The 10,565-nt window shown below is 32.9% G+C and overlaps 1 protein-coding gene across 3 annotated transcripts; it reads left to right on the forward strand.

The window, feature by feature from the left end:
• Positions 1-5,813: 5,813 nt before the first annotated feature.
• Positions 5,814-10,114, forward strand: LOC105764945 (probable methyltransferase PMT21). Of its 3 annotated transcripts, none has more exons than XM_012583767.2 (8): positions 5,814-6,075; positions 7,167-7,466; positions 7,553-7,701; positions 7,813-8,008; positions 8,137-8,347; positions 8,570-9,245; positions 9,340-9,417; positions 9,500-10,114. In XM_012583767.2, exons 2-8 carry the CDS (start codon positions 7,188-7,190, stop codon positions 9,720-9,722), a joined length of 1,812 nt encoding a protein of 603 aa, XP_012439221.1. In that variant the 5' UTR covers positions 5,814-6,075; positions 7,167-7,187; the 3' UTR covers positions 9,723-10,114. The 3 variants fall into 3 exon arrangements, with proteins under 3 accessions (XP_012439221.1, XP_052481377.1, XP_012439222.1); XM_052625417.1 differs by having other exon boundaries at positions 5,891-5,914; XM_012583768.2 differs by lacking the exon at positions 5,814-6,075 and adding an exon at positions 6,503-6,986.
• Positions 10,115-10,565: the final 451 nt, after the last annotated feature.

Below are 10,565 nucleotides of genomic sequence, written 5' to 3' on the forward strand. Positions count from 1 at the left end.
CGGAGTCGTTGATTGATGAATTCGGTGTGTTTGAACTTTGAACCTTGGGCTTGTAAGTTGTCTTTTAAGCACATGGAGAGCAAGTCCGGGTTGAAAAGTTATCCGGGAATATATATATGTATGTATGGTTGAGAATACAGATATAATATTAAAGGATAGTAGTAGTAGTAATTATCTCCGGGAATTGAGGAGAACATGCGTTGTGGGAAATAGCAAGTTGAGCTAGATTTTTTCTTCTCAAATAATTCAGAAGTAGGAACCGACGGTACCGGAGAGGGACATTCACTTAAAAACAACTGAATGCTTTTTCCTTGTAAGAATTTGCTTCCACTACTCAAACATAATGGTTTTTTACTCGTTAAAAACACTTTACTACGCTAGCTAGAGTTTAATGTATAGGGTTAATATTCATAATATTCACTTCTAACATTTATACTTTTTTTTTCCATTTTGATACTTAAATTTAGCAATTAAGTCCATTTCTGTCCTTAAATTTAGATCCCATCAAGAATTGATGATGTGGCAGACTTTTATATGTCATTATAGGGGCGTAGCTGGGGCTGGCAGGGGCCTTGGCCCTCTTAAAATGAATTTTTTTTTCATTTAGGTCCCTTTAAAATTTATAAAAGATTTAAATTAGTAAAAGTAAAATTGCACTTTGGCCCCTTAAAAATGATAAAATTTTGATTTAATCCTTTAAAAATTATAAAGATATAGATATTAAAATGGTGGAATCGCATTTTTACTATTGTAAAAATATACAATGTAACTTTGGCCCCTTAAAGAAAATGTACGGCTTCACCCGTGTCATTATTGAAAAATTAACTATCTACAATTGTCAATTTTATGGACTAAAATGAAATTAATTATCAAGTTTATAGACTAAAACTTATACTAATCCGTATGTGTGTTCTTGTAAACATATGAATGGGTTATGACCATGGACATGAGATAAAAATGTCGTAATGAAAGGAATACAAGCAAAACGGGAGTAAAAAGTGAAGTAAAAGAGTTTGACCCTAATTAAGATGTGGAGCACGACTTGGTGAAGTATGCTATACTTTATTGAGGCACGTTGTTGCACAATAATTAGCCATTTGAATCCTAATTAAGGATCTCAATGTAAGAAAAAATTTGGGTCTAAAAATAATATATTCTATTCCTATCCTATCCGTCAAAGGCCAAGGACAAGTACAACGTACAAAAAAAGTGGTGAAAGACATGCATCCAATTCCAATCCAAGGTTAACATTAGCTGATGGATTTTGTTGTGATATATAAATATGGGCATTGAAATTAAGAAAGGCTGGGAATTGCCAAAGGCAAAGGGAAAAGGAAAGCAGAGGATGAGATGGGCAATTATTGAGGCAGGCAAGGCAGAGGATGGCACATGGTGATAACATGCCATGTGGTGCATTTCCCTTTCCATATCATATGCTTAAATTAATTTAATATATGTAGCGACGGCAAATTACGTGATAGTAGGCGGGCATCAGGCATGTATATTTATTTTCTTTTCTTTAATTTTTAGTTTAAAATGGTAGGAAACGTGTTCATCTCATGACTCCGTGACAGCCAGACCGTCATTTCGGGGCCACTTATTCCCTAATTCCATGTGAAATCATTCATTACCTGCTCCCATTTTCATGTAATGTCTCGTCCCTAATGTTTTACCAGATTTAATTATTATTTGTTAAAATTAATTAATTTGATAAAAAAATAAACTTAGATAATTGTACTATACTAGTAAAACACCTTTTGAAATTAAAAAGAAAAAAGAAACAGAGATAGTCATCTAATTAGCTGCAACCTTTTCCCTTCTATATGTGTACTTTAATCACTGCTAATGAGGAAAAAAAAGTAGAAATGAAGAGGTGACCAGATCTCCCAAAATCTCACCTTTTCCTTTCTTCCACTGAATGATGGGTGAATGGAGTTAATGAGCATGTTTAATTAATCTACCAAATGCCATTCAGTTTCAGTCCTACAGATTGCGACCCTTTCAAGCATAATTATTGACTTTAGTGGGTGAAAATCCAACATACTAATTAGTAGTTGGAGAATGGACATAGAATAATAAAAAGTCAAAACTACTAATCAGGGTTGAAAATTTCCTTTATTTTTACTTTTATTAATTCAAAATTACAAGTCCGAGTAGGTAGGATATCTGACCCTCTTTTGCTTTTACATAAGTCTCCAAGCAATAATATATCTAGGCTCCGGTGGAGACGTTTCAAAAAGTTAGATACAACCATTGTTATTAATTAATATTTTGATTCGATTATCATTGTCTCTCGTGTTAAACTGACCAATAATTCATTTTACCCAAAAGTAAATTAATTAAACATTTTCGTAAATTTTAAACAATAATAATTTAAAATTATTTAATACAAACAAAGGAAGTTTCCTTGAATTTTTTCTTTTAAGCTTTAATTTGTGGCTTAACATGCTAATCAGGCATTATAAATAATTATATTAATAACCTCTACTCACATTTTCCTGGGAAACCATTGTCTGGAAGAATTAAAAATTAAATTTGGACCACCGACTACCACAGCCCCTACCTGAAAAATCAGCTCAAACTTCAAACATTATAAATTAGCCTGTAGTATCATGCGAAGTAATTTTCTTTACTTCTTTTGGACTTTAACTTTCCTTCAGCAGTGCTTTTTTAATGATAAAATGTGAGAATATTATTAAAAAAATATTAAGATAAAATTAATCTTGTTCTATATCGGTTTACGGTTCCTCTGTCTTACTACTTGATTTATTTTGTATTATTTCAATAGATTCTTCTCAAGTGTTATATGTAAAGATTATTTAAAACAAGTTTTATATATACATGATTTTATTTACAATATAAATGCAAGACAAATTTAGAACAATTTTGCTTTCAATTAACATTACAAATAACTTTTTTTTAAATATCCAGTAAAACATATTACTTATAATAATATTTATTATAAAAATTAAGCAAATATACAAATATACCTTTTCTTTTTAAAAAATAAAAAATATATATATAATGATGTGCGTATCTAGGGAGTAGTCACTTCAAAGTCAAAGTGAATTCTCCCTAGATACGTTTATTCAATCCTAATTCGAACCTAAGGATTGTGCTGAAGGTTTAAAATTTATTGGACTAAAAATTTTGATAAATTAATTTCAAAATGCTTTTCTACTTCTTTCCTAGAATGTCCAATATTTGTTTTACATCTTCTCTGCGAAAGTGTTCAAATTCCATAAAGTCTTCTCGATTGTTGTTCAAAAGGTCTAACAATGTATGTATATTAGACTTTTTCGAGACAATTATAGATCTTGAGAGGCAATTTTGAGTGGTCAATAAAAATATATTTCAATACTATTTCTTTTTTTTCTATACATAAATATTATCTTTTATTTAATAAAGATAAATTCGTAAATTATCATTATATTCCTGATATTTAATGAATTAAATACGATAATATAACTTTTTTTTGAGATTATAATTAATATATTTTAATTATATCAAACATTATAAAATAGTATTCCATGTATATGTACATGTATGTGATCCATTTGCTACTTGTAACCTTGGTGTTGTCGATATAAACTGTAATGTTATTTAGCGAGTTCCTTCCTGTGTTCTTCAAATAACCTGTGGGCAGACAGAGGGCTTAATTTGTCAGCCTGCCATAATATCCTGATTAATTAATAGAATATATTTTTTTAAAGAAATAGGAATTTCTAATTCCTTAATATGTTGTCTATTTTCGAGATTATGCAAATTTAAACTTGTTAGACTAAATCCAATCAACATTCAAACTATCGGTTCATTTTCAGAAAGGGCCCACTAAAAAATCTTTTATTTTTTTATATTACTGTATTAAAAATATTTTATTTAAATTATCTAATTTCAGTTATACAAAATTAAAACTTATCTCTATTTCGAGTAATTGTGATTAAAAAATATTTTATTAAAATTAATAAAACAGACAACTTGTTCCGAAAAAGGAAAAGGATAAGAAAACCAAAGCAAAACGCGTTTGTGAGAACAATAAAATAAGAAAAGCAAAAAAAAACAAAAGTTTAAATAAAGTCAATAATAAACCAATGTCGGTGATTTGAAAGCTTCTCTCTTTAGTTTTCTTTATTTATTTTGGTTAAATTTCATAAAAGGTCTTTGTATATGCATTTTGGGTGAATTTAGTCCTTCTACCATAATTTAATTATTTCTAATCTTTCAATTTTCCAAAATGTGTATCTTTAGTCTTCGGGCAACTTTTTTCAGTCATCACATTTACATTTTGTCATTTTTGTCCACAAATGTTATACATACTTTTTTTTCTAATTTTTTAAATATACCAAATATCAAGGTATATATATATATATATAAATAAATAAATAAGCCATGTGATATTATTTTAGATATAAATAAAAAAAGTTGATCACAAAATTAAAAATACATATTTTAGATATTATTTTCAAGAAATGTGTCCGGTATGTTCAGATTTAGAAACAAGCAACCTCTTTGCTTTCTTTTTTTTTTATTGGACAACAACTCATTTCAGTGCTACCTACGTGTAAATATATAGGGTTATCTCTTGAATTTGTCTATGGGTATTTAGTTGATTTCCCTGAATTTATATGATATCAATTAGGTTGGTATCTCTGAATTAATCTTCTTTGTTTGTGTTTACATGATATTACTAATCATTTAGTGGTGCCATGTGATAACCTCCCAATACGTCATGAATTTAAAAATATAGAAAATTAATTTATATATTTTTAATATTTTTAAAAATAATTTAAAATTAATCAACTCCGTGCAAAACTTAATGATTTAGTTAGGTTCGCAAAAAAGTACCAACTTAGTTAAAAATTAGTTTGTATCTCCGTGGAATTGTGTATACTAACTTTGTAAAATTTTACATTATAACATAAATTTTGTTTACCATTAATGAATTTCCTTGAAAAAGAAATGTTGTAAAAATATTTTTTAAATATATAATGAATATAGAAATGCTTATACTAATGTGATTTAATCTTAAAATATAAAAATAAAATACTAATATTAATAATTTTATAGCTCATTTATTTTATATATTTGTTAAATTAATTTATTTCAATGTTAAAATTATTAATATTTGATATTTTTCAAACATTATATTACACTTGTCACCCTTTAGAGTCTAAAACTCTATTCTAACAAATATTATTCCTTATATTTTTATCTTTGCTCTACTTTTAAATAATGAAGCATGATAATAAGGAAATCTACGTGATCTTTGATTACCTTGATTATCTTTTGTTCAATGTTTCTATGTAATCTTTGATTACCTTGATTTTATTTTGTCAAATCTTTTTATTTTAATACGGAAATCTTTGTTTACGGTAACTTATAAGATTTTTCTTTAATGAAACCTATTAACTACCGGTTGTCATCATATTAGTGCATCAAGTGATCTTATATTATTAGTATTTGGTACATTAATATTTTTATCTTTTCTGTTTAAATATTTATCAACCTCTTAATTCTGCTTACAAGTTTAAAAACTTCTCCGCTAAATATTTTTCTATAATATATATAATTTTTAAATTTAAATATATTAATAAAAATATTTAAATATCAAGTAAGAATGGTCAATTTCAAGAGCTCGTAACCGTCGTTATTATAATTTTTTTTACAAAAATAATATAAAACACTCAATTTGTAAATAAAAAAAAGTCAAGAATATATATATATATAGTTTTTATGCCCTTTGTTTTAAAAAGCTTTAATAATAAAATAAACCTAAACATATTAGTAGAAAAAGAAGCAATAGAAATTAGTGGAGACGAGGGGGATTCGACAGCCAGGCAGAAAGACAGGGCCAAGGACCTCTTTCACCTTATTTAAAAGCCTGAGCTTGTTCTGCGTTTGTTTGTGTTTACTTGTATGTTTTTGCAGCTCATTTATCTCTTTTCTTATCCTCCCATTCGTTTTAATACAAACCCCTGTACCGTAATTATACACACACCTCCCCTCTTTTTTCTTCTTCCTTTTTGTAACTCAGACAGTCACAGGCACCGTGTAATTGTAGAGAAGTGAGGCAAGGTACACTCAATTTCCAAATACAATCCTTCTTTTCTTTTTCTTGTTTTTCTTTAGTGTATAACTCTGGCATTGCCTCAACAGATCTGACCTCTTTTTTTTTCTTTTTTCTTTCTTCCTCTCTCTCTATCAATTTCCTATTCTCAGTTAATCACTTGGGAAAGTCTTGGTTTCTCCTTATATACATCAAACTGTGGTTCTTCTCCCTTCTAAATTACTAGTCCAACGAAATCTTTCCTTTGTTTTTTTTTTTTTTATTCTTTTCCAGTTTTCTTGGTGTTTCTAAATTTTGAATAAAGAAAAAGTTCCATACTTTGCTTCCAAGTTAGTGCATAAACGGCATATTGGCATTTGGTACTGTGTGCTTTTTGCATTTTTGTTCATTGGTTAATTGTTGATGATAAATAAAAAACAAAAACAAAAAGATCCGGTTGGCCTTCACTGACCTCGATTTAACCTTTTCTTCCATGTCAAGGAAATGACTATAAAGCATGTCTGGGTTCCCTTTTTTCCTTTCCATGCTGTGGGTAGCAAGCCAAATCTGTAGTTTATCTGTTACCTTTTTGACTCAGTGGGGGAGAGTGTGTGTGTATCAAATATAGAATGAATGGGGACCGTGGTTATGATGCTAAGTTGGGTCCCTATATCATGTGAAAGATATAAAGGCAAAGTAACCATGCAGATATGTCGGTAGTAGTTGGCATTAGATCTCTCGAGTTTTACAGCTTTAAAGGTCTTGTCTTTAGGCTCCGCATTGCTAGCAAGATCTACATTAAATTTGATTCCTGGTGTGGTGGTGCGTGCGTGGTTTTCCTTTCCCTTTCCGTCCTCTACCGGGTTGATGGATGCTTTCTGTATCCATCACTCAGATCTCTCCTAGAAAGCTAACATCTCATTTTAAAATTAAACCATCAGTACGTGCACCTCATGTTACACATTGATGGGCTTTCTTTTTTAGTTTTTTGCACACCAATTTTGTTCAACAACAGGCATTCACTTGCTCCCATCTACCCGAGGGAAAAAAATTCAGAAACTGTGTTTCTCAGTTGAGTTCTTCGTTTCTGTTTTGACTGATTGTTGCTTTTGTATTGCAGTAACTAAATAGTTCTGAAATCATGAAGCATAAAGATGGAAAATATAATTCACAACCTGAAAAACCTTTCAAGATTGTCCCTGCAACATTGCTTGTTATCGTTCTATGTGGGTTTTCTTTCTATCTTGGAGGAATCTTCTGTTCTGAGAAAAGTCGACTAGAGGGAAAGAGTGTGCAGTATGTTTCCAAGACTGTTTCTTCTCCTAAGGAACCTGCAGTGGACCCCCTTCAAATCAAATCCATGGCTTTCCAGGAATGCAGCGCTGATTTCCAGGATTACACTCCATGCACTGATCCCCGGGTAATAATACATGACTGTTCATTTAATGAAGTTAAGGCTGCTTGACCTTAAATTGTTGTGCTGATGAGTTGTGTTTATTGCTGCAGAGGTGGAGGAAGTATGGTTCGCATCGGCTTACTTTCTTGGAACGCCACTGTCCTCCGATGTTGGAGAGGAAGCAATGCTTGGTTCCACCTCCTGATGGGTATAAGCCACCTATCAGATGGCCAAAGAGCCGTGATGAATGTTGGTACAGGTACACTATAGCTAGTTGATGACTGAGAGGATCAAATTGCTTTGTTAAATTATTTATCTATCTATTTGTCTTTAGTTCGCATGGTATAATAACATGTTGATGTACTTCCAGGAATGTGCCATATAATTGGATCAATAAGCAGAAATCTAATCAGAACTGGCTGAGGAAACAAGGAGAGAAATTCCTGTTTCCCGGTGGTGGTACTATGTTCCCTAGAGGTGTTGGTGCTTATGTTGATTTGATGCAAGATTTGATCCCTGAAATGAGAGATGGCACGGTTCGAACTGCTATTGATACCGGTTGTGGGGTGAGTTGCAGTTGTTGTTTCCGATGTTTAAATTGACTTATGGAAGCAACTGATTGTCTGTCTCTTTGCTTCCCACTTCCTATTTCTCTCCAAAATTTGAACCTTTTCTTTTTCTAATTTATTTGCAGGTTGCAAGTTGGGGAGGTGATCTATTAGATCGTGGGATTTTGACAGTTTCTCTTGCGCCGAGAGATAATCATGAAGCTCAGGTGCAGTTTGCATTGGAACGAGGAATACCTGCAATTCTTGGTGTCATTTCTACCCAGCGCCTTCCTTTCCCTTCAAATTCGTTTGATATGGCTCATTGCTCAAGATGCCTTATCCCATGGACTGAATTCGGTAAATAGCTTGCACCCTCAGCTGTGCTTTAACTGTTGTTTATGAAATAACATAATCTTCTCATTATCTATGAACTTATGCCAAACTAGTACGAGTTTCCATTATAATTTGTTACTTATCATTGTTGACACTGCATGCTTTTACTTTGCTTATGTTGTATCAAATAAGTGCCCCTTTTGTTCACTCTTGTAGTTTTTAAAACATAGATGCTCTTGCCTACAGGTGGAATATATCTCCTTGAAGTTCATCGCATACTCCGTCCTGGTGGTTTTTGGGTCTTGTCCGGACCTCCTGTAAACTACGAAAACCGTTGGCGAGGATGGAATACAACTGTGGAAGAGCAGAAATCAGATTATGAGAAGTTGGAGGGTTTGTTGACTTCAATGTGCTTTAAAATGTATGCCAAGAAGGACGATATTGCTGTGTGGCAGAAATCTTCAGATAGTAGTTGCTACAATAAGCTTGCTGAGCCAGATGTCTACCCTGCCAAGTGTGATGATAGTCTTGAACCAGATTCAGCATGGTACACTCCAATCCGCCCGTGTGTTGTAGTCCCAAAGCCAGAACTTAAGAAGTCAGCCTTAGAGTCCCTGCCAAAGTGGCCAGAGAGGTTGCAAGTCGCACCTGAACGCATCTCAAATGTTCCCGGTGGGAGTAGCAGTGCTTTAAAGCATGATGACAGCAAGTGGAAGGTCCGAGCCAAGCACTACAAAAAGTTACTCCCTGCACTTGGGACCAATGAGATAAGGAATGTTATGGACATGAATACAGTTTATGGAGGTTTTGCTGCAGCTGTTATTGATGATCCCCTGTGGACCATGAATGTGGTGTCTTCCTACGCTGCCAACACACTGCCTGTGGTCTACGATCGTGGCCTTATTGGAACTTATCATGATTGGTACTTTCAAATGCATTTACATGGCATCTGAATCCTAGTCATGTTGTTCTTTTGATGTTTCTCATGGGTGTCTAATCTGTTGCATCTTTTCCAGGTGTGAAGCATTTTCAACATATCCTCGAACATATGATCTCCTTCACCTTGACGGCCTCTTCACAGCTGAGAGCCACAGGTAGATATTGGGTGCATTTCCCATTTGATGTTCTTTGCTTTGTTCTGGGTTGAGAACATAATTGCATGTTTGGTTTTGGCAGGTGTGACATGAAGTATGTGCTGTTGGAGATGGACCGAATCCTGCGACCCAAGGGGTACGCATTAATACGGGAATCAAGCTATTTTATTGATGCAATAGCCAGCATTGCCAAGGGATTGAGGTGGAGCTGCCATAGAGAAGACACCGAATATGGTGTAGCCAAGGAGAAGTTATTAGTTTGCCAGAAAAAGCTCTGGTATTCCGCTAGCAGCAGTTCAAGATGACAATCTATGTCTTGCCTGGTTAAGTTAAAAAGTACTATATAATATAATATTATTGTTCTTCCAAGCGTAACGTTGGAGCTGAAAAGATGGAAGTTGCATACGGATACAAGCATATCCATAGAAATCAAAGAGCCTCTAAATTCATATTCGTCCATTGAAGGGTTAGCCTCCCCCCAATAATAGTTGATTTTATAGATATATATTCTTTGTAAGGCATCTATCTATTCTATACACAGATTTTTAATTTTTTTTTCTATATATTTTTTGTGGGCCTTATTTTCTTTCTTCTATATGTTGTCAATTTGGGATGGCTGTGGAAATATTATTATTTTGTCACTTCCTTCCCAGTTGTGATTTTACAAGTGTAATGAAAACTCTTTCTGCTTTCTAAATCATTTTTTATTAGACTAAAACCCTAAATCCAAAGATTATGGACTAAGTGAAGGCCCAACCAAGTAGGGACGGAGGGCACTGTCTATTTGCCGAACTCAATTTTAAGCATAAATGGCAATTACAATGGCCGCCTAGTTTCCGGGTATTCTGCAATTAAAAAAAGGGGGCGGTCAGTTTGTAAATGACGTGTAACGTCTACAGCTACACCTAGAATTCTTAGTCGGACAGGTGGCGCCAATTCATTTAACAGCAACCCGAGGCGAGGTTGAATATGTTGCCACGCACCCACCAAGCTTAAACTACATTCCCCTTTTTCTCTTCTTTTAAGTGGTCCATTGATTGTTTTCATTTTTCTAATGATTAAAAAAAGGGTATTCTAGAAGAATATTTGTATTCGGGATTGATATTTTTTTAAAAAAGAAAGAATGTTTTCAAAATTTATAAAGAACT

This window comes from Gossypium raimondii, chromosome 12 (assembly GCF_025698545.1).
Source record: "Gossypium raimondii isolate GPD5lz chromosome 12, ASM2569854v1, whole genome shotgun sequence".
NCBI classification, from domain to species: Eukaryota; Viridiplantae; Streptophyta; class Magnoliopsida; order Malvales; family Malvaceae; genus Gossypium; species Gossypium raimondii.